The sequence below is a fragment of the Corvus kubaryi genome, unplaced genomic scaffold, assembly GCF_017639235.1.
Source record: "Corvus kubaryi isolate FWS band 111438036 unplaced genomic scaffold, C.kubaryi_AGA036_p1.0 66, whole genome shotgun sequence".
NCBI lineage: Eukaryota > Metazoa > Chordata > Aves > Passeriformes > Corvidae > Corvus > Corvus kubaryi.
The window spans coordinates 33,937,230-33,960,702 of NW_024582054.1; the positions used below are offsets into that span (position 1 = coordinate 33,937,230).

The window sequence follows — 23,473 nt, forward strand, 5'->3', positions numbered from 1 at the left end:
ACAGCCCCTGGAGCCCCCACAGCCATAAGGGGCAAGATCCCCTGTTCCTGCACCATCCAACATCCAGCACTGCACCAGGGACAAAGGATAGGCTTGGACGTGGGCAGTGCTGCTGGAAAACAGGCCCCCCGAGCCTGGATCTGTGTGGAAACCCCTCTGCTTTCCACCCTAAAATGTGGGAAGAGCAGGGAGAGGCAGCTCCAGCAGAGCTGCTGCTGTTTGGCTTGAGGCCGTGTGGATGTGGATAAACCTGGAAAAGGAACAAGGGAAGCTCCAGGTCTGGAGCTGGGGCTTTGGGGATCCAGTCCTGGGAAAGGACAAAGCACAGCCCGTGGCCAGAAGTGTCTCTGACCAGCCCTGGGAGCTGCTTTGAGCACATTGTACCTCACAAGATGGAGACACAGAACCATGGAATATCCTGAGCTGGAGGGTCCCACAGGGATCATCCAGCCCAGCCCCTGTCCCTGCACAGACCCCCCAACAACCCCACCCTGGGCATCCCTGGCAGCGCTGTCCAAACGCTCCTGGAGCTCTGGCAGCCTCGGGGCCGTGCCCATTCCCTGGGGAGCCTGGGCAGTGCCCAGCACCCTCTGGGGGAAGAGCCTTGTCCTGAAATCCAACCAAATCCTCCCCTGGCACAGCTCCAGCCATTCCCTCAGGACAGCATCCCTCAGGGCTGCAGCCAGAGAAACACCAGAGGATAAACCCCCTGTGCCACCCCCTGCTCAGCCCTCAGAGCCCATCCCACAGAGCTCCCAGCCCTGTGGCAGCAAAGCAGTCAGATGTGCCAGGTCCTGGCAGGGCACAGGGGGACCACAGGGCCATACCTGGAGCTGGCTGGGGCACCCTGGGAGCCATCCCAGCACAGAAAATCCTTTTTTTTTTTTTAATATTTTTTATTTATTTCAACAGAGTAGTGCTTGGTTACAGTTTAGTGAAGAACAAATAGGTACATTCATTGGCCACAGCTCCTGGGGCAGCAGCTGCTGCCCGCCTGCAAAGCCAGAACACTGTTAAACCATACCAAAAAAAAAAACCAAAAACCCAAAAGAAAGTTTAATGAAAGGCAACTATGCATTAAAAAAGTCATCGTAACTTCTCAGCTATAAATTACTTCAGTAAAACACGGGACCGGCCCCGGGAGGAGCGGTCAGTTCGGAATCCACCGGACAAAGGAGTAAAACCCAAACGCTTGGCCAGTCGCTCAGGGGTCCATCAGCAACGAGGCTCACTGCCCTGACCTGCCATCCCAAATCCAGGAAGATCGTAGTGTGGGTGTGTGCTTCAGTGCAAGAGGAACAATGAGCCTGTAGCCCTTGGATTGTGTAGTATTTTTTTTTTTTTTTTTTTTTGCACTACACTCCTTTCCCTCCAAAGTAAAACTTAAAGTGCTCCTAGTGCTTTGGAATTTAAGCAAGAACAGGGGCCACGAGTGTCACTTGCTGTCTTTGGAGACTTATGGCAGCAGAGGGAAGGCTGACAGTGCCTGGCCCTTCACCAGCTTCGCCATAAGCCAAGCAGGGATTGAGATGGAGCGACCTGTTCCTGCCAGGAGACAGGGGAGCAGCCGGGGTGGAGCTCTGGGGCAGGGACTCGAGCAAGGGATGTGCTGAGAGTTGCCATCTTTGCCTTCTCCAAAGAAGAAGCAGGACTTGCTGCTTTTTTGGGCCAGCACGAGTGCAGGAGGTGAGCAGGGAGAGCAGAAGCCACGCACAGGGCCGGGGTGTGGGCAGTGGGACAAGTGACACCGGGGAGAGGCCGGGGCTGCCCCGGGGCTGGCGTTTCTCTCACCACCGAGGCTGCCCCGCGTCTCTCCAGCTCCCAGGTCATTGTCCTAGCACGGCATTCCCTGGCCCCCAGCGTCACAGCGGGGGTGGAGCAGCACAGGGCAGGTTAAAAGCAGTCCCAGGGTGGATTGGCCCCACGGTCAGAGCAGCTCCCTCCCTGCACCAGCGCCTTCAGCCCCAGCTGCTCCGCTCATCCCCGCGGCTGGCTCAGGGACAAGCCAGGAATAACACCAAGCCTCATCTCCAAGAGCCCAGGCTAGGTCAAACTTGGCTATTTTGGTTAAGTAAAGACACAGGGACCTCTCCCAGCCTGACCCAGCACCACCCCCCCTCTGCACTCCACAGCTCTGGGGGCAGTGGGAGGGCAGAGCAAGGAGCCCAGGGATTAGATCCCTGTGGTTTCTGCCCCTTCCCTCTGCAACAGCAACGTTCCACAGGCAGCCACACACCCCCTGCACCTCAGTGGGGACCCAGCAGTTCACATTCACTTCAGGTTAAAACTCTTGGTTATCTGCTAAATGCAATTTAATACTGAGGGGGACGAGGGGAGCCCCACTGTGGGCATCGAGGAGGGCGAGCAGGGCCGGCACCCAGCGGGTGCAGCAGCCCTGGATTCACACACATTCCTGCACACACACTCCTGCTGAGCCAGCTCCAGCCTCTCCCTGCAGGGAAAAGCCAGCCCTGTCCCTCAGCCACGGGCCAGCGGGGTGGTCACGAGGCCAGCAGGAACGCTGACCTCACTCAGCTCTGAGCCGCAGGCCCAGGTAGGACAGGGCAGCAGCCAGGTGGGACCAGCAGGCAGAGCAAGACCCCCCCGAGCCCCGAGGCCTCACCCAGCCCTGCCAGGTGGGAATATGGCACAGTAAACTCCAGCATCCAGCACCGGGAGCCCTGCCCGGACAGAGCTCCCCGCTCCCAGGGAGGCAGGATGCAGAGTCCTTCAGGGAACACGTCTTTGCAGGAAGACAGTGCCTCTCCCAGCTCTGCATGTGCAATTAAAAGAGTAACTAGAACAGTCTCAGGCCAAGCACAGCCCGAGCAAGATTCGTTCCTTCCAAGTGTGCAGATAAAAGTGCAAATATGCATTTGATGTTTCTTTTCTAGTGAGGAAGCTCTGGTGCATTTAGCTGCCAACATCTTGAAGACCAGACCAAGGAAAAAAAAAAGCTTCCAGAGAGTTCAGCTTCACTTTGCTACATGGTACCTTAAAGTCACAGTTCTCTGACTTAACTGCCTGCAGCCCTGGGCTCAGTCCCGCGCGCAGCTGCGGCAGGTAGTGGAATGTTTGTGTCATGAGTTAGATGCTTTGGGGGGAGAGGAGGAAAAGAGGAAAACCAGGTTACAATCCTATACATGAGTGCCACTCTGGGAAGAGAGGGAGCCTCCTCAGTTCTGTGGGGCAGGGTGGGAGCTGTGGTGGTGGTTGATCTCCGAGCCGCCGGCGGCGCAGAGCAAGGGCGCGCTGTCCGCGGCGCTCCCGCTGTCGGTCCCGGCCAGGGAGCCGTAGCAGCCCGAGCACTGAGGGGTGGCCAAGCTGCAGGAGAGACAGAAAAAACAGACTGAGGGGTGGCCAAGCTGCAGGAGAGACAGAAAAAAACCAAGCATGGACTTTTAGGGATGAATAATTTCGCTCCGCCGAACTTCTGCTCCCAGCACTGGTCAGGGTGTCAGAGTTTGAAGGCACAATAGCTCCAAGGAACTTGGCTTTGATGAGACAGCTACAAGAACAAGAGCACCAGGCCCCACAACACTGGTCAAGAAGAGCCAGAACCTCTGAACTGCTCACTACACCCCTGGACAGCAAGCGAGGGACTCGGAAGTGAAGTGGAAAGGAAGTATTCCAAGGCCAGGCTGCACAGGGCTTGGAGCAACCTGGTGCAGTGGAAGGTGTCCCTGCCCATGGGGTGGAACAAGGTTTTAAGGTCCCTTCCAGCCCAAACCATTCCATGATGACGGGTGACAGGGCTGCCAGGATGCCTCATAAGAGTTTTGCTGGGGATACCCGACCATTCTCATCCACACCAGAGGTTCCTGCAGAGTTTTGTGCCAGGTCCCTCCCAGGACTTCACCAGCTCTCACTTCCCAGAGGAGAAACCCCTCTGGAGATCATTTCAGAGCCCTCTGAAATGGATCCCAGCCCTCCTGAATGAGATTTCCTGTGTGCAATCACTACCTGTGAGCACCATCCACATCCACCTCTGAGCTGGTCACTTCTGCCCAATAAAAACAGCTCCTTGTGAGCTGCAGAAGGGAACAAAAGGTCTGTCAGAGCCTCCCTGCCCCATCCACCTTGCCCAAGCTGCCTCTTCCACCAAAATTTTTCCTAGGAGCAGAAACCAGGAGCTCTGTTGCTTCCCCAGAGGGCAGCAGAGCAGCAGCACAACCCTTACTCACCCTCCTTCCCTGCCCCCGAGCCGTGACAAGTCATCATCGCTGTCGTAGCGCCTCGGATTGTCGAAGAAATAGGCCCTGGAGCTGTAGCTGTGGCTGTTGACCATCCCTGCTGGAGTCTGCCAAGGAGAAAGGAGTTAGGCCAGAACCAAAACATTCCCAAGAGTCACCCCAGGGGCTCCTCCCTGCACTTGGAGGGAGGAACTTGCCCAGGCCTACCAGGTTCTGGCTCAGTCTCTGAGCGCGGAAGAACAGCACCACGAAAGTGGTTGGCACCAGCTCCCAGAGGAACAGGACCACTCCAAACACCACGTACTCCTCGCTGCTCACCTCCATGTGCACCTGTGGGCACAAGGCAGAGGGTCTGTGTCATCCTAGCCACTCACAGAGCTCCCAAAAGCTGGAACTGGGAGGGCAGAGAAACCCTCCGAAGGCAGGAGTCCCTAAAGCAGCACAGTGACCTTCACCTGCCTGCTGCTCTGGTTTGGGTGAGCTGGTTCTGCTCAGAGTGTGCTACCAGGGCACTGGGAGCTCGCTCCCCACACCAGTGGCTCTCCCTCACACACAGCCACGCCTGATTAAGCATTGCTGTTCTGCTCTAGTTGACTTGTCCCTCCTCTCCCTCAAAAGAAGAGTTGGCAGGCTGAGAGGGAGGAGCACAACAGGGAATCCTTCCTGAAGAAGTGGCTGGAGAGAGGAAGATTCAGGTTTGCTGGGTGGAGAGAGCTTCTGAAAGCAGAAAGGCAGCTCATGTGGGGGTTCACACCCCCCAGAGCCCCCTTTTCACCCTCACAGGATGAGGAGTGACTGCATTTCACTTCACTGGGTCTGGACTGGGGGTCACACACTCACCTTGTCTGAAAGGTTGTCCCAGCCATAGTTAAAAGGACCAGGAACATTGTCTGGAGATATGGCCACAGCTACCAGGTTATAGCAAGCCCTTGAGGAGTACAGGAGGGCCACTACAGATCCCACCAGAATAGCCTGGCAGACAGATGTTCCCTAGGACAGGAAGAAATAAAAGGAGTTGTAATACAGAGCTGTGATGTTCTTCCCCGTTCCCTTAAATGCATGAACAGCTGTGCAGCCAAGAATGACCCAGAACATTTGTATGTTGTTGCTAAAATATTCAGAGCTGGGTAAGAGCTTTCTCATGTGATGAGTTCATTGCAGGAGCTGCACAGCCAGAGCTGCCTGGGAGCAGGGAAGGATCTGAGGCACTGGAGTGTCACTGGCAGGACTTTGTCAGTCAGCTCCAAACTGGGGGTCGAGGGAGATGCTGCTGCACCGCCTGCCTTCCTCTGGGAATCTCCACAAGGCCAACAACCAACCACCAGGAAAATCAACTTCTGCTTTACACCCCATCAGACCCTGCAGAGGAGTTTCACTTGCAGCAGCTCAGCACCCCAGCATTTCATGGTGTTTGTCTAGAAAAGAAGCCCAAACATTTGGGGTGGGAAGAAAGTCCCAGAGCTTGGACTCCTGAAGGGAGCCCACAGAAAAGATGGAGAGGCATCATTTACAATGGCCTGGAGGGACAGGACAAGGGAATGGCTTCAAACAGACAGAGGGCAGGGATAGATGGGATATTGGGAAGGAATTCCTGGCTGTGAGGGTGGGCAGGCCCTGGCACAGGGTGCCCAGAGAAGCTGTGGCTGCCCCTGGATCCCTGGAATTGTCCAAGGCCAGGTTGGATGGGGTTTGGAGCAACCTGGGATAGTGGAAGGTGTCCCTGCCCATGGCAGGGGTGGCACTGGATGGGATTTAAGATCCCTTCCAACCCAAACCATTCTGGGACAAACTTAGTCCTTGTTAAATCCATCCATGAATCCCCTTCAATGACTGCTGGGAGGCACCAAGCCAGTGAGAGGGCAAACACCCCTCAGCACCTGAGCTGCCTTTGTGTTTAAGCAGAGAATCTGCTGGGGAAGCTCATCTCTCTGGTCTGCTCCACATCCCAGCTCTGCTTTCCCAGATTTGGAGCTCAGGACAGTATCTTGAGAGAGTCAGTAGGAGAGAGGTGCCAACAGACAAGTGACAGCACCGAAGCCCAGAACACATCCTGCTGTCACTGGTGGTGAGCCCGTGCTGCTCAGGCCAGCACAATGAGGCACAAAGGCTGCTGAAGCAAATCTCCAGCTCACAAGGACCACAGGACAGGAGCTGGCTGCAGTCCAGCCTTTCCCATGGCTCCAACTTCCCCACCTTCAGTGTGGAGGCAGCAGCCTCCAGCCTTGCTGCGTGGCTTTGAGTTCTGGGGCATCTGTGGAACATTTCTGCTCATCCCCACCCCGTTTCTGCAGCAGTTTCCCACACACAACGTCAGGGGATGCCCCCAAGGCAGGGGAGGGAGGCAGAGACCTTTAGCAGACAGCCAGGGTGAGTATCCAAGCGGAGAGCTTCCCTGGAGCACAGGCCAGGGGCAGCCTCGGGCATGTGAGGAGAGGAAGCTCCTGCACTGGGGGAACTGGGTGAGTTAATGAGTGTCCAGAGCCAGTCAGAGCTGGAGACCAGGCCCAGGCCAGCAGGGGTGGGAGCAGTTTCTCTGCTCCTGCCTGCTCCTGGCTCACTGCAGACCTGGATGCAACCTGCAGCCTCTGGACAGCTGTCACAGGAGCCAGGTAGGACACCAGTCCCAGCCCACACATCCTGGATTCTGGGAAGCCACCCGATGCCCTCTGCTGCTCAAGGAGCCAGACATCTCCTACAGAAGGCCTCAGCTTCAACTGGCTGTGCTCAGGTGCTCTGGTTTTTCCTCTAAATGTTTCCAGGCACTCAAGTGGACACTGATTGCAGCCTCCTGCCACACTGCTGGTGTGGCTTTTTCACTCTCCCACCTACTGGAAAAGAGCTGTGTGTGTTCAGGCCCTCACCCGTGCTGCTTTGGGACAGGACCTACAGCAACCTCTCCTGCCATTCCAAGATGCTCATCTCATCCAGGAGATCTCATCCTGCCCAAGCAGAGCCCAGCTAAAGCTGGATTTCTGGGGGATTCCCTTTGCAGGGAAGCATGACACACCCGCCACAGGTAAAATACACAGCAAAAACTGCATCTGCTGCTCTTAGAGAGCCCTCTCTTCAAGGCAAACCCAGGATTTTCTGTGCCTAAAAAGCAGAAGCAGCTCATAAATCTGTTATGCCAAAGCTGCAAAGCATTCCCCTAAAACACGCAGGAAACGTCATTCCCACAGCAGGAGCGTGCACTTTGTGGAGGGAGGAATCCAAGAGTTGCCACCTCCCCACCGGAAGGAGAATCTGAGCAAGAGCAGCTCAGGTGCCACCAGGCCAGCGCTGCCCTGAGTGAGCACACCCAGATCCAGCTGAGCAGTCCCAGTGGGAGTTCCCAAGGCATTCACCCACCTTGGACTCGAGGTAGACGTTGGCTGAGGACATCTTTCCCAGCTTGCACATGCAGCAGGCCAGGGAGATGGCGCAGAGGATGAAGAGGCTGTCGTTGACCAGGGCCCGGGCCAGGACCGTCCACCTCAGCTGCTTCTCCGGGACCTCGCCGTGGATCAGCATTGCACAGGTTAAATTCACAACTAGGAACAGGAGGCTGGTGAGGATGGAGCCCAAGTACAACAGGACCCTGGAGAGATGGTGAGGGGAAAAATGGTGACTGAGGCAAGTCCAGGTTCATTCTGCACATCCCTTCCAGCAAATTTCAGGGGTTGTATTGGCAGCCCAAGGCTGCAGAGGATTTGTTGGAGCTGCTCTCATAACACATGAGCAGCGTAAGCAGTCATGAGTTACAAGACTCATCTTCTGACAGTCAGGTTCTTATCTTGCAGATTTTAAGTGTTGCTCCAGCTCTGCATTAACTCCAGTCAATAAGCCATGAGTCATCACAACCACTGCAACTCCTTTATTGAGAGCCACTGGAGCTTGCATTTTCCACCCTGGGTTTCCCTGGGAAGCACCTGAGCTGCACAAACCTGGGGCTCACCCATTGCTCAAGCCTTGTTCTGCACATCTTTCCTGGGCTGGGACAGCTCAGAGCGACCCTAAGAGTTCACCCAGGGGAACTGGGATGCTTGAGCTCCCTTGGCACCCCTGACACTCCCAGTCCTGCTCCAAGGCAGAACTCTGCTCCTTTGTCAGAGCACAGGGGTGGAATTAGAGCTCTGTTCAGCCTTTGGGGCCTGACCCCCCCATTCCCCCCCATTCCCCTGGGACCAGCTTTGAAGGGAAGGTCAGGACAGCAGCACTTACTTGTACTTGTTGAATTCAGCTGCACATTTCACTTTGAATATGACCTGCAGGAAAGATTTGCACAGGGTTATTTTACACAGCCTACAGTTTCCTTTCAAATTGGTCAAGAGATAAAAAAGGGAACCAGAGCTGGACATCTCCAAGGACTCTGGATTTTTTATTAGCATCAAGTCTTGCTCTGGACCCCAAAGACTGGTACTTTTTTCCTTGTACAAGCCCAGCCCAAATACAGGTAGCCAACAACCATAAACACATTTAACACCCCATATCTGAAAAGCACCTTAACACCACACCTTAAAGACTTCAAAAAAAAGAAGGGAGTTTAGCACTTAAAGTCATTAAAGTCCTTCAAAAATACATCTCCTTTTCCCAGTGTTTTGGGCTGTTTTAGGACCTCAGCCATGCTGGATTTCCGTGTTAGAGAAGTAGGGACAGTTTAGGAAGGTGCAGACATTCCCAAGTCACAGCTCAGATGGGAGTTCCTGCTGCAAAGGGACAGGGAAGCAGTGCTCACACTGCTCAGGAAAACAGCCATGGCAGGAACTGGGTTGTGACCAGCTCCAGGTACAGACCCCATCAGGAAGGATCCCAGAGCTGGGGTCACATTCAGCCACAGGCAAAGCTCATGTCCTGATTAGAGACCTTGAAGGAACTTGGGAAGAGACAGAGACACATCCAGACAGATCCCACCTGTACTTGTGGGATCACTGCACAGGTGTGGAGGTTCAGTTTCTCTTCTCCCACAAGGAGCCTTCCCTGTCAGCAGTGAAGGATCACTCATCTCCTCCCAGGCATCCTTAGTCAGCTTTTATCCTGGTGGGATTCCTTGGCTCTTGCTTCCAAGTCAGCACTGAGGTAGAAATGGCACATGAGCTTCAGGAATCAGGCTGCTGCCAACGGGATTTCCAGAGACATTTCAGGATCTGAGGCTTGTCTGAGCCACTGCAGTGGTTCCAAGCATTTCAAAGGACATTGGACAGCTTCAGTGATTCTCTTCCAAGAGTCACTTCCACTGCCTGCCTCCTCTTCCCAAGGCTGAGGGAGGACGAGCTCAATTTAGTGGGTAATGAGACATGGCTCTTCAGCAGAGGGAGGTATCCAGCCTCAGGAATGTTCTCTATCCCATTGTCCTGGCCCAGACACGTGCAGGAGTGGGGCACAATCCTCTCTGAGCCCTAAAACTCATTTGAGTTACAGGAAACTGGGCCTTGGAAGGGCCACGTGGTGGCCCTGAATCCTCCATCATTTGCCTGTAGGTGACATTCAAGCACTTTGGGAGTGTCATGGAATCACTGAATTGCTGAGGTTGGAAGAGCCCTCCAAGGTCATCCAGCACAACCATGAATCCAGCACCACCACATTCACCACTAAACCATGCCCTGAAGTGTCACATCCACGTGTTTTTTTTAAACACTTCCCGGGATGAGGACTCCACCACTGCCCTGAGCCTGTTCCAACACCTGACCACCCTTCCAGTGAAGAACTCTTTCCTAACATCCAGTCTAAATATTCCCTGGCACAACTTGAGGCTGTTTCCTCTTGTCCTGTCAAAACAAGCATCGGTGGCATCCAGCTGGGAAACTCCTGGTTCAGCACCCATTCCAGCAGCATGGAAATCCATGGAGGAATCTGTACTCCTGCTGTGACTCCCTGAAGAGCTGTCTGTAACCTCAGCCTCTGAGCAGCACTGCAGAGCCCCTGGCTTGTATTCCAGCTGGGAATGTTGTGTTCTCAGCTTGCAACAGCCCCTCAGCTGAGCAGGGAAGTGCCCCTGGCTCACAGGAAGATGCTGTTTTGGGCAGGACTCTGTCCCCAAAGCCTCCCCTGCAGCCCCGGGGATTAAGGCACACAAAGCTGAGTCAGGGTTAAGAGTGCAACAGCAATTTGAGCCTCATGCTTGGCCCGCTGCCATGGAAAGCAGAGGGAGACCACAGCTCCAGCCTCACACTTTTATTAGCCCCCGGATAGTTGTTCCTATAACTTCAGGAAGGGAGCAGACACCACTGTGTTGGTGGTTTTAGTTATTAAGGCTGATAAGTTATCTGAAGGTTGCTTTTCCTTCCCAGGGACTGGGTCAGGAGGTGGCACCACCAGTGTGCACAGGGTGTCTCTGGGTTCTTATCCTTGAGACAAGCTCTGAGCCTCCTGCACGGGGCTCTGCTGCTCTCTGAGCCCAAGGACGGCCGAGGCAGAGGGTTCTGCTGTGAAAAATCCAGCACAGAGAGTTCAGGAACGATCCTGTTCTTCAGAAAAACAGGAAAAATAGACCCCTGTGCTTCAGCAGGCGCAGTAGGCCAAGCTGTGAGCAGCAATCCCTGCAAACTGAACAGTTCCTTCGGATCTGAGCTGAGCCCAGCTCCAGAAGTCAAGCATGAAAACAGGGAACAGAGGTCTCAGCAGCCCAGAGCAGCAGGACTGGGAACATTTACTCCTGAACAAGTCTTTTACAGCAGTTTGGAATACTCAGGTGCCTTTCCAGAGCCATGGATCCCCTGAGCATTCCACATGAGCCAGAAGGTGAGGCTGAGATAAGTTACAGACCCCAAAGCCCCCTGTGATGCCAGAGGCTTTTGGATTTGTGATGAGAGGATTTATCCCATAAAAGTGATTTCCTTGTTCACATCACAGCCCAGGGAGCCCCTAAGGGTCTGTTCAAGAGACACACTCACCCTTAGAAGGTGCACTGGAGGTGTCACAGCTGCTAAGGGAAGATAAGTGACACATCCCAGATCCCACAGATGAATCCAAGGACCACTCCCGGTACATGCACAAGGCAGGATCTTAACCCTAACAGCACTTATGCTGTTATCAACAGATCTGAAAGACCCAGGAATTCGTCATTGCCCACTGGAATCAAATTCTCTCTTGCTTCATAAAGGCAGCACCAGTTTGGGCTCTGCAGGTACAAGACACAGCCGTGCCCTGCCCCAGCACAGCTCAGCTGCAGGAGCATCCCCAGACAGATCCCTTCTCTCACCACACGAGATAATGGGAGCACAGCACAGACTATTTTGGGATCACACCTTGTACCAAGCGTGCAAACCCCCCCCTCAGCCCACAGAGGAAAAGCTGGAACTCTCCCTGAGGATCTCTCACCATCCTCATTAATACCGAGATCATTCCATGCCATCATGGACACAGGCTGCAACTTTGCATGTTCCCTCCTTTCCTAGAATAGCTGGTCCCCAGCACGGCCACCTGTTCATCTGGGAAACAGGGGAATCAGCAGCTATGGGATGGAGCAGTTTGGGGTTTCAGCGATCCCTCACCAGCTGTCCCTGCGAGGCAGAGGGCACTGCCAGGTGTCTGCGAGACAGGGAAGGTGAAAGAGGGAATTGAAGGATGGAGACTTTTCCAGTTTTCCATCTGAGAAGATCCAGGACTGTAAAGACAAACATCTCCCAGGCTGGATGCTCTTTCCATGCCTGTCTGCTGCAGGGCAATTAGAGCAGGAAGAGATGAAAGGGCTGATGTCATTTCATCAGATGGAGCACTTAGAGAAACACACACAGGTGAAGGGCTCTGGCCACGCCATCAGTCCCACCAGGCCAACATTCCTTACTCATCCCTGTGCCAGCTGCTGATTCCCAGGACAAGCAGGGGTGCCAAGTGCTCAGGAAGGTCCTTAAGATCAAGGTTGTTGTGGCTGCATTTCATGGAATCATTTGAGTTGGAGAAGACCTCCAAGACCATCAGGTCCAACCTGCGCCTGCTGCCCACCTTGTCACCAGCCCAGAGCTCTGAGTGCCACCTCCAGGACTCCAAACCTCCCTGGGCAGCTCCTTCCAATGCCTGACAACCCTTTCCATGAAGAAATCTTCCCTAATATCCAATCTAAACCTCCCCTGGTGCAACTTGAGGCCTTTTCCTCTTGTCCCTTGTTCCCTGGGAGCAGAGCCCAACCCCCACCTGGTTGCACCCTCCTGTCAGGGAGTTGTGGAGAGTCAGGAGGTCCCCCCGGAGCCTCCTTTTCTTTCCTCCAGGTTAAATATCCTGAGCTGCCTCCGTGTATTTCCATCTCCATGCAGCATGCTCCTGACAAAGACCTGGGGAAAAGCTGGAAGTGGCAGACTCTTGGGAAAGGTGGCATTATTCAAGCAGCTGGCAGCACAGGAGCTATTCCAAAGGCAAGGCAAAGGAACATCCTAGACTGGATATCTGAGCTATTGAGGCAAGATTGGGAGTGGATCTGAGGAATTCTGACCTGATGGACTGTGAACTCCAGATTCCCAGGAAAGGACTCGTTCTAGCACAGGCTGAGGAAGAGATGCTCCCAAGCTAAAGGCATTATTACACCTTTTGATGTTCCAGGTGGAAAAAGTATCCCAAGGGAACCTACAAGAGAGCTGGAGAGGGACTTTGGACAAGAGCCTGGAATAAAAGGACACAGGGAATGGCTTCCCACTGCCAGAGGGCAGGGTTTGATGGGATATTGGGAAGAAATTCTTCCCCATGAGGGTGGGGAGGCCCTGGCACAGGTTGCCCAGAGAAGCTGTGGCTGCCCCTGGATCCCTGGAAGTGTCCAAGGCCAGGCTGGAGCAACCTGGGACAGGGGAAGGTGTCCCTGCCCTTGGCAGGGGGTGGAATAGGATGAGCTTTAAGGTCCCTTCCAACTCAAACCATTCTGGGATTCTGTGAAAAAGAAATACACATCCCACACTCGTTCTGTCAGGTCTCTGCATCCCCTCAGGAATCTCCAGGGCCAAGATGGGATAGGAAGAGGACAGCCTGTCCCCACGGAGAGGAGGAACACCAGGCAGTTTAGCAAATTTGAATTTCAGCCCCAGAACAGCCTGGAGCATTAAGCAATGCCACATCTCCACGGGTATCTGTTCCCTGGAGCTTCTTCCCCACCACCATTCCATCCCCAGCCTCTACACAGCCTGAGGAGCCCCGTAAATCGAGCAAGATCAGCTTGAATAACAGCACAGGCCATTTTCTTCCCCAGATGCCATTTCTCCAGCATCTCCACAAAGGAGGCTCTGTGTACAGGGACAATGAGCCAGGCCCTCAGCACAGCAGCAGCCCATGCTTTTATCCAAGGACATCTCGGATCAGGAAGCCACCCCCAGGCCAGCAGAAGCCCAGTGTCCTTCCACAGGCTGCTGCCAAGTGGCCCTTAAAAAGTGGGAATGGATGGGCACGTTCTGCTGGAGTCACACCAATAAACACACCAGTCACCTCTAGATCATGGGAGCCAGGAAAGCACCAGAGGCTTTCCATCCAGCTGCCCTCTTTCTCCAAATCGCTGGAGCTTCACCACTGAGATAACCCAAAAACCCCACAGAGTGATGGACACCCCTCCTGGTGGCACCAGGGAAGTGTCAGGCCCTCCCTGGAGCTGAGCAAGCAGACCCATTTTCACAAGTCACTTTATCCTTCCCCACTCCAGATTCGCAGCTCTTATTTCCTCAGACAGGATTTCCCTTGGCTCTAGGTCTTCAAGGAGAAAGAAGTGGGATATATGCAGAGTTCACTGAAAAACAGATATCGTGGGAGGAGGAGAAGCCTGGGAATCTATTTGGATTTACTTTAAGAGGACCTTTAAACAAGCCTGCAGAGGGGCAAATCTGCTGTCAAATCCAGTGACCTAGAAGAAAACAGAAATCCAGCCACTCTGTGGAGCAGAGCACAGAATCCCTGCCTTTCCAGGGACACAAACCCCTCCTGGCTGGAGCAATTGGGAGGTCAGGCTCCCTTGAGCAGACAAGACAGATTTGTGCACTCTATGCACCATTTGTTATTCCACTGCCACTCCACCAACAACACCTCCGACAGCTTTTGCAACAGGCAGCTCACCCCCCAAAGCCTCCAGGTGTTTATTGGGAGAAAAGAGGGGGGGGAAAAGAACCCAAACAGCTGAACAACCCCACTGCTCCAAGTATCATGTGAATGCTGGTGTCCTGGGGAAAATGAAATCATAACTCCCGTGGGTGACACATCGGAGCGACGGAGCGATTTCGCTGTGTGCTAGCGATTCCTTTGTGAGGCTGGGGAACAGCTGAGAGCTGCAGAGCAAAGAATCCCAACAACAACAACAAAGCTGGAAGGAAAAAAAGTGGTGACTTGTTTCATAAATAGGCAGCGAACCGGGAGGCAGGCGAGCAGAGGGCTGCTCACGAGAAACTGGAGCAGAAACAAAATATTCAGGAGGAAGATGGGGAGGGGAGAGCCAGGGCTTTAGGAGATAAAGGCAAGTGGAAGAACTAAGGGAAGGAGGCTAAAAAAATCACAACACGAGTGATGGGAAACCCAGAAAAGCAGGGACACAGCTCGGTGACAATAACAAGCAGCTCTGCACCGTCCCAGCAGCGATCGTGGTGCTGGGAAGGGGCCCCCCTCAGCTTCCCCGGGCTGTTGTGTGAGGGATCTCGGGGTTTTTTTGTCTGACAAGCTGCGGAACAACAAGCCCGGTTCGCAGTGGAGCGATGGAGAGAAGGAGGGAGCGCAGCAACAATAGCAGAAGAGGCTCTGGCTGGTGACGTAATGGTTGGCATCACTCCAGGCCAGAGCAGCCCCTGCTGCTGCCACTTTCTGGTCCCCTTTGCACAAGGGGAATCAATTAAAACAAGATGCAAAACAGTCCCTCAAGTGATGCCCCCCCCCACAAACACCCCTGCCGTGGGTCTGGGTTGCAAAGAGGAAAACCCAACCTGGGAGCAGGGCATCTCCCTTCACCCCCAAATCCCAAATCCCGGGCATGCGCCTGTCCCCCCCCCCCCCACCCCGGGGTCTGCAGTCAGGGTACAGCCCTGCACCCCAAACCCCTGATGCTGGGATTTTGGGCACACTTTTAGCTCACACCATCCCCCCCCCCAATTCCCACCCCGCCCCCCAAGCTTGGATTAAGGGCACAATCCCTGTGCTTCTCCCCAAGCCTGGATTCAGGGCACAATCCCCGTGCCTCCCCACGGGCTTGGATTCAGGGCACAATCCCTGCATGCCCCCAGCCTGTCCCAAAGTCTGCACTGAGGGCTGGATTCAGGGCACAATCCCTGTGCCTCCCTCCAAGGCAGGATTCAGGGCATATCCCTGTGCCTCCGTCCAAGCCGGGATCCAGGGCATAGCTCTGCATCCCCCAGCCTGTCCCAAAGCCTCAGCGGGGGCAGAGCCCCAGGATCGCCTCCCAGCCTCACCTGGACACTCACATCCCCATCCCACCCCCAAGCCTCGGCTCCAGGGCGCTCCAAGTTCGGAGAGGTGGCTGAAGAGGAGCTTCCAGCCCCGGTGTCCCGCAGGGTGGAGGCTTGAGAAAGGGAATTTTGGAGAGGTTTTGCCCAAAGGCAAAACTTACCTCGGCGAAATAGAGGTTGAGAAGGCAGAGGCTGGAGAAGAGGAGGCAGCCGGGCAGGCAGTACAGGAGCCAGTGGGCGAAGGGCTGCTGGAGGCGGAGGGCCTGCAGGGAATTCTGCAGGTAGAAGGAGAACAGGGTGGTCCTGAGGGCTGCCCAGAGCAGGCAGAGGAAGAGGCAGAGCGTGTGGTAACTCAGCCGCCGCTCGCGGTAGTAGAGCAGCAGCCAGAGCTGCAGGTAGGCGAAGAGGAAGAGCGCGGCGTAGAGCGCCGTGTGGAGCACGGTGAGCCCCAGCTCCACGGCGTAGGGCACGGCCGCCCCCTCAGCGAGGGCCATGGGGCAGCGGGAGGCACCGACCCCCTCCCTGCCTTCCCTCAGCCCCGGCTGGACACCCCCATGCAACAAAGGGGAGCCTCCACCCCACACTTCTTCTTTTCTTCTTCTTCTTCCTCCTCCTCCTCCTTCTTCTTCTGCTCCTCCTCCTTCTCCTTCTCCTTCTCCTTCTCCCTCCCGCCCGCCCGGCTGCACCGCCCGCCCGCCCGCCGCCAAACAACTCCGTGCCGGGGACAGCCGGCTGAGCCCGCTGATTTGAGGGGCGGCGGCGCGCGCCCCCATTGGCCGCCCGCCGGCCCCGCCCCCCGCCGCGCCCATCCGCCGCTCCCACTGGCCGGCGCCGCCTGTCAATCACCCGCGCGACGCCCCCGCCGCGCCGCCGCTTTGCTTCTTGGGTTGGCGACGCCGCCCGCTCTCCATCACTTCCTCCTTCCCTGAGAGGCGGCGAGGGGTGAGAGGGGGACGGAGAGGGATGAGAGAGGAGAAGGAGATGAGAAGGATGAGGGAGGGGCGAAGGGATGAGGGGAGCGCTGAGGGGCCCCCCGGAGGAGCCGCGGGGATCTGGGCACCGCCGCAGGCAGAGTCGGGGTGCGGGACCATGCCCGCTGCAGGTTGGGTCCGTGGCGGTGTGGGGATGCCCGGGTGCCGCTCACAGACCGTCTGTTCCATGCAGGCGGCCATCCCCGTGTTTTCAGGGACATCTCAGGGACCCGCGCTGCGAAGAGGTTTCGGCTCCGGCTGGAGGATACCGAGAGGCCTCTCTCGGCTCAGGGGTCCCATCGCCGGGCTGGCACAGACCCACCAGCGCTGGTTTGGGCATCCCGGGTGTTCCAGCCGTGCAGCCAAGCCACCGGCCAGAGCGACAGCCCGGGGCGGGATGCTGGCCTAGCACCGCGGAGGAGGGATGAGGACATCGGCATTAACGCTCGGAACACCAGGTAAGTGACAGCCCTAAGCCGACCGGAGCTTGCGTCCAATGCCGGCTGTTTTCCAGGGATTTCGGGGTCCCCAAGGACAGACGGAACGGGGCAGCGGGGCAGCAGCAGTGGGTGATGCTGCTTCCACCGGGGAAGTGGTGGAATTCAGCAGGTGGTGATTCCAGCAGGTGGTGATGCTGTCAGGGAAGTGGTGGATTCACCATCCTTGGAAGTGTTCACGAACCACGGGCACGTGGGGGCGTGGGTTAGTGATGGGCTTGGCAGTGCTGGGGGAATGGTTGGAATCGCTGGTCGTAGAGGTTTTTTCCAACCTATAAGATTCCATGGTTCCGTGCTGCAGGCTGTGTGCTGTCCATGGGAATCAAAGCCCTCCTCTCCTGAGTGTGGGCAGAGGGAAAGGCTGCAGCATGTCCCTCCTGCAGCCTTGGATAGCAAGTGAGACCCAACTGCTGGGAAGTTGGACCTGGAAGTGAAAATGAAAGTGAAGCTCTTCTGGAAGTGGCAGGATAAGGGGCAGCATGGGAGCATCACTGCAAAAATCCAGGCAAAGCACACTGGGCAGCAGGCTAGGATGCACTTGGATGTCTCCCAGAGAAGGATCCCTGTGCTTCAAGGTGCTCCCACAGCTGCCCCTGTAGGCAGTAAGGAGATGGAGTGGGTGGAAGGGGCTGGTAGTTACTTCAGTCCCATAATTGCAGGCTCATTCCAAAGTTCTGGAGAAGCATCTCACTGTTATTCCAGCTCCAAACGCTGGGGAATTGCAGCTTTTCCACCCTACTCAAATCACTTGTGTCCAGGAACTTACCTTTGGAAAATTTGAAAGGAGTTGGGTTGAGCTCTGTGCCAGCAAATTGGGTAGTGCTAATGAACCTGTGACAATTATCATGGGTTTGTGATAATTAATTTGTCGGCTGTGTAGGAAAAGTCTGGAGCAGGGAGGGGAAGTGTGTAGTGAAAAGTAGGAAAAGTAATACAATTCCAGGGAAGGAATCGTGGGTTGGGTTGGAAGGGACCTTAAAACTGATCTGGTTCCACCCCCTGCCATGGTCAGGGACACCTCCCACTGTCCCAGGCTGCTCCAAGCCCCATCCAACCTGGCCTTGGACACTTCAGGGATCCAGGGGCAGCCACAGCTTCGCTGGGCACCCTGTGCCAGGGCCTCCCCACTCTCACAGCCAGGAATTCAATCCCAATATCCCATCCATCCCTGCCCTCTGGCAGTGGGAAGCCATTTCCCCTTGGGGAATGCTTGGACTCAATGATCTTAGAGGTCTTTTCCAACCTGAGAAATTCTGTCATTTTTCTGGATCACCTAAAGGAAACTTGTTTGCACAGACAAAAATGCAGGGAGAGCATCAGTGTTCTGCTCTGCCTTGTGTTTTGGAGCAGCAGCAGGAGGGATATTTGTGCTGGGACATCCATTTGAATTGGAGAGAGAGCTTCAGCCTGTCCACCCTGCTGTAGCTAAGGGATTGAGTCAGCTCCAATGGATTTGGGGTCTGGTTCATGTCCTTCCCGCCAGGAAATTTGGGAGAGCAGCTCACTGATTAAGTGCTGCCAGAAGGGCATGGAAGGCAGGCGAGAATCCTGCCAAAAATCTGTGCCAGCTGGGTGTGGGGTGAGTGTCCTGCTTCAAAGAGAGACCTATCTGGGTCTGTCAGCACAGGAGAGCTTGAAGTGACTCCATTTAGGAACATCCTAAATACTCGGGGTTTAGGAGTTGAAACTTACCAGCTGAGGGCTGGGAGATGATGGAATGGGATCAAATGAACTCAGAGCAGCAGTGCAGTGTATTTCTGGGGAGGCCCTGGCACAGGATTCCCAGAGAAGCTGGGGCTGCCCCTGGATCCCTGGAAGTGTCCAAGGCCAGGTTGGACGGCGCTTGGAGCAGCCTGGGACAGTGGGAGGTGTCCCTGCCCATGGCAGGGGTGGAACCAGATCAGTTTTAAGGTCCCATCCAACCCAAATCATTCAGGGATTCTGTGAGGATATTTGGACAAGATGTAAAGTGTAGATTTTATATCACTGGCATTAAAATCCAGGCTGATGGTGTTTCTCCTGAGTTCAGGGAAGCCCGTGGATGATGGAGATGGTACCAGCTGGCTGTGCAGTCCATAATTCCACTAGGACAGCAGTTCATCCTTGTCTTGTGACTCTTAAATCCCACCCCACGATATCCTCCTTTGAGGAAGCTCAGCTTCCTCAGTGATAAATCTTGGCAGCTGGGATCTGTGTGAGGAAAAGTGTCAGGGAAAGCAGCTGGGATCAGAGGTGATCCCAGCCCCTGGATTCCACTGTGGGGTTCCCAAGCAAAACTGATGTGGCACAAGCAATTTATACCCCCACAAGAGTTTGTGCTGGGTGTCTCTGGTGGATTTGGTTTCACTTCAGGTCACCTACAGTGACCTTAACCACCTTGCCTGGCTCTGTCTTGGAATTATGACAGTGGAAACATGAGCCAGGCCTGGCATCTGTCAGTGCTGTGCTAGGCTGTCCCTTGTCCATGGGCTTAAGATTTCCCAGCAGTGACACAGAGCTGGTTCACACATCCGTGGTATTTTCACACATCTCTGGCAATCCTGCAGGTGTCAGTGGCACAGGGTTGTGGCTGTTTCCAGCCCTAGGGTGTTAATTTTCCATTGATGGGGAAGAGGTGACAGAGGAAATGGCCTAAAAGCTGAATATTCAGGTCTGGATTGATGAGGAACAGAGGGAAGCTGCTGGGAGGGTGGAGTGATGAGGAGGTGAGAGGACATGAGTAGGGAGAGGGTGAGCACACGTTTTTCACAGGATCCCAGAACGGTTTGGGTTGGAAGGGACCTTAAATCCCATCTCATTCCACCCCTGCCATGGGCAGAGACACCTTCCACTAGCCCAGGCTGCTCCCAGCCCCATCCAACCTGGCCTTGGACACTGCCAGGGATCATGGGGCAGCCACAGCTTCTCTGGGCACCCTGTGCCAGGGCCTCCCCACCCTCACAGTCAGGAATTCCTTCCCAATCTCCCATCCATCCCCGCCCTCTGGCACTGGGAAGCCATTCCCTGTGTCCTGTCCCTCCATCCTTTGTCCCCAGTCCCTCTGCAGCTCTCCTGGAGCCCCTTTAGGCCCTGCAAGGGGCTCTGAGCTCTCCTTGGCGGCTGGAGTTATGTTTTAAACTGCTGACCCTCTCCTCCAGGTATAATCCTGTGACATCCATGAGTCCTTGGAGGCTGCTCCTCTTCCTTCCTTGACAGTAAGCTCTCCCATTTGGCCTGGGCTCATTCCCACGTGCCAGGATTGTGTTTATTTTTCCATCCTGCCATAGCCAAGTCTGTCATTTCATAAACATCCCCCCCAACCCCCAGCCTGATCCCTGTCCCCTCTGTAAGCCAGGGGAACAGATGGGAGGGCACGGGACCAGAAATGCCTGACACTGCCCAAAGCTGGAAAGGAGACAACTGGAGATTTTGAGATGAAAAGAAAAAAATTCATGTGTTTCCACCTCTGTTGTGCCTTCAGGCCTGATCCAAACCCCTCAGCTCTGGGAGAAGGAGCCTGTGAAGGCTGAGTGTGCCTGGCTGTCAGTAACTCCTCACTCCTGGAGCATGGCAGAGGGTCTTTCCCTGCTTGTTTTTGGAGTGTTTGAGCTTGGGTTGATCCCAGGGCAGCCGTGGTGAGCTGACATCCTCTGGCAGGGTGTTGGAGGGAATGACAGCCCATGGACACAGGGGTGTTTGTTGAGGGAAGCAGCTGCAGCTCATGATGCAAATTCTGCATGGATTCAGTTTCAGCTTTGTCCCTTTGTTGAGCAGGGAGCAGCCACGTTCCAGCAGCAGAGACCAATCCCTGAGGAGCAGGCTGGGAAGGAATGGAGTGGGAAGAAGGTGGCTTCTCATCCTTAGGGCTCTTTAACCTCCTCACATCGTCTGCCACGGCGTGAAGTGAGCGGAATCCCAGATGGGTTTGGGCTGGGAGGGACTTTAAAGATCGTCTTGTTCCGTCCTAGAGGCACCCTAGTGACTTCCCATCAAAATCAATCTGTTCAGGAAAATTCACACTTACTATATGTATTCTCTGGGGAAGTCAAGGTGGCTACTGAGAAGTGGCAAAATCAGTAGTCAGGAGCAGAAGAGATTTTACAGAATTCTTGTCTGACTTATTGCTACACATATTTTAGGTCCAAGGTAATCTAAACTTTTAAATTAATCCTTTAAAGGTTAAATTGTATAGAACGTCTGATCACAGAGAAGAACCCAGCAGTATATATAAAAATAGCATCCATTTAAGTTACATAAATCCTTATAAATATAAGAGAGAAATCAGTTATTCTATAAAAAAAATAATTTGGAACATGTGTTCCTGAAGCACCAGCACCACATCCTCATGCTGAGGGCTTCAGCTACCAAATCTTTATAAATATACCTGCAAAATTCTTCCTCACTCTGACCAGAAACAAGTGTCAGAAGATGCACATTTCTATTTTGCACCGGAACAGGAGGTCTGCTGTTTGAATCTCAAGTGGCCCTTTGATTTTTGGCAACCTCAACATGTCCCATCCCTTTGCAAACACCTTTCAGGGCCACATAAATTCTGTTGGCATCCTCGGAGCTTTTTAGCAGGAATCGAGACAGTTTGGGCGGGGGTTTGTGGATGATGCTGTCACTGCTGCGCTGCCTGTGCATGGAATTTTTGTTTGACTCAAAAGAAATAAAAAGGAGGGAAGAAAAGCAAGCCCTAAGCTGAAAGCCCTGAGGGTCTGTGCACTCGAAGGTGCCACTCAGAGGGAAGAGAGTGGCCTCTGCTGTCCTCTTTGCAGTTGTCTGAGTCACCTGTGGATTGAGTGACTAATTCATCATTTCCTCAAGATGTTTGTGTTGTATTAATAATAATTTCCACAGCTGGAAATTGTAGTCATGTAATGGATACTAAAACAGAGAAACACTCTTATATGTGTTTGTTTGTGTTTATGTATTATATATTTATTTTTTTATTATTTTTCCCCCAGTTGTGACTCTCCTGTGCCTGTAGCTGGGAGCAGCCATGTCAGCCCAAAAGGACAGATGGGTTTCTTCCTTTGTTTTCCTGCTCTTCTGTGCCTCCTCCATCCCAAGGAGTGGGAGCGTGGGCCTGCAGCAGGAGCTGAGCCCCCAGCACTATTTCAGTGGCTTGGAAGCTGGGAAAGCATCCCTGGCTTTTTTCACCCCCAGTGGTACGTGTTTAATGGGAGTTTACATCAGCCTGGGGGCTCAGCAAGGCTTGGGTGGGAGTGGAACAATCACAGAATCATGGAATGGTTTGGGTTGGAGGGGACATTAAAGCCCATCCTGTTCCACCCCTGCCATGGGCAGGGACACCTTCCCCTAGCCCAGGTTGCTCCAAACCCCATCCAACCTGGCCTTGGACACTGCCAGGGATCCAGGGGCAGCCACAGCTTTTCTGGGAGTTCTATCTCAGCCCCTTACCACTTTCCCATCTAGGAATTCCTTCCCAATCTCCCATCCATCCCTGCCCTCTGGCAGTGGGAAGCCATTCCCTGTGTCCTGTCCCTCCATCCCTTGTAAAGAGTCCTTCATCTTTCTCATTGGCTCCTTCAGGCACTGGAAGGCTGCAGTTAGTTCACCCCAGAGCCTTCTATTTTCCAATTCTCTCAGCCTTTCCTCTAGCAGAGCTGCTTCATGCCTCTAATCAACTTGTGGCCCTCCTCAATGAAGAGGCAATTCTTGAGATTTTTAAACCCAAAAGGGTTTTGAAGAGCTGGTCAAGCGCTGCGTTTGCACAGTTCCAAGTGCTCCTGGCAGGCAGAGACCCTTGGGATGGGTTCTTTCCTGGCTGTGTCCTCAGGCATGGTCCCCCAAACATCTTCATTCATTTTCTGGATTATTTTCTGGAGGAGAAATCCAATTTCCTAAGGAATTGTCCCCTCAAAGGGCTGGCTTTCTCTTCCATAATACCTGCTAGAAAAAGGGGGGTCCCTTCCATGAGGGAGAACCAAAGGCTGTCATGGATTAGGAGGAGATCCTTGGCCTTGCTTTTGTTCTTCGTGATCCCTGGGTGTGGTTCCCCAAAGACATTGGTGTGGGCTGAGGCACATCTCCCACATCTCTGTGTGTGTGGCAGGAGGATGATCCTGACCCCGAGGACTTTCAGAGGATTTTTTTTTTTGTGTGTTTCAGTTTCTCCTGGTGCCCAGCCCTTCTTGGAGCAGATTGAGAGCTCAGCTGAGGCCCTCCAGGACTACGGCATTTCCGTGGTGAAGGTCAGTGGGGCTCAGGGATGCTGCTGGATGGGCTGGAGTAAGGAGGAGTTGAGAGGAGATGAGCAGGGAGGGGATGAGCACAGATTTTTCATAGAATCGTGCAATCACAGAGCAGTTCTGGTTCAAGAGGACCTTAAAGCTCATCTCTTTCCACCCCCCTGCCACGGGCAGGGACACCTTCCGCTAGCCCAGGTTGCTCCAAGCCCTGTCAAACCTGGCCTGGAACACTTCTGGGGATGGAAAATCCACAACTTCTCTGGGCAGCCTGTTCCAGTGTCCATG

At 54.3% G+C, this 23,473-nt stretch overlaps 2 protein-coding genes across 6 annotated transcripts in view; one reads left to right on the plus strand and one right to left on the minus strand.

The window, feature by feature from the left end:
• Positions 1-1,041: 1,041 nt before the first annotated feature.
• Positions 1,042-16,158, minus strand: GPR137C (G protein-coupled receptor 137C). Of its 2 annotated transcripts, none has more exons than XM_042047676.1 (7): positions 15,688-16,158; positions 8,394-8,437; positions 7,542-7,770; positions 5,034-5,183; positions 4,401-4,523; positions 4,185-4,300; positions 1,042-3,365 (listed from the first exon to the last, which is right to left on the minus strand). In XM_042047676.1, the coding sequence occupies exons 1-7, from the start codon at positions 16,018-16,020 to the stop codon at positions 3,017-3,019; spliced, it is 1,344 nt and encodes a 447-aa protein (XP_041903610.1). In that variant the 5' UTR covers positions 16,021-16,158; the 3' UTR covers positions 1,042-3,016. The 2 variants fall into 2 exon arrangements, with proteins under 2 accessions (XP_041903610.1, XP_041903612.1); XM_042047678.1 differs by having other exon boundaries at positions 3,083-3,324; positions 15,688-16,156.
• A 219-nt stretch (positions 16,159-16,377) lies between these two features.
• Positions 16,378-23,473, plus strand: part of TXNDC16 (thioredoxin domain containing 16) — a 37,324-nt gene continuing 30,228 nt past the window's right edge. For 3 of the 4 annotated variants that reach the window (XR_006019288.1, XM_042047302.1, XM_042047304.1), the window contains exons 1-4: positions 16,378-16,468; positions 16,691-16,955; positions 21,941-22,144; positions 23,109-23,191. Coding sequence is in view for 3 of the 4 variants with exons in the window: in XM_042047302.1 (XP_041903236.1) it covers positions 21,976-22,144; positions 23,109-23,191 (252 nt within the window). In the remaining variant the exon portion in view is untranslated. Of the gene's footprint in view, positions 16,469-16,690; positions 16,956-20,747; positions 20,877-21,940; positions 22,145-23,108; positions 23,192-23,473 lie in introns of all 4 variants that reach the window. The other variant, XM_042047303.1, reaches the window with a different exon arrangement.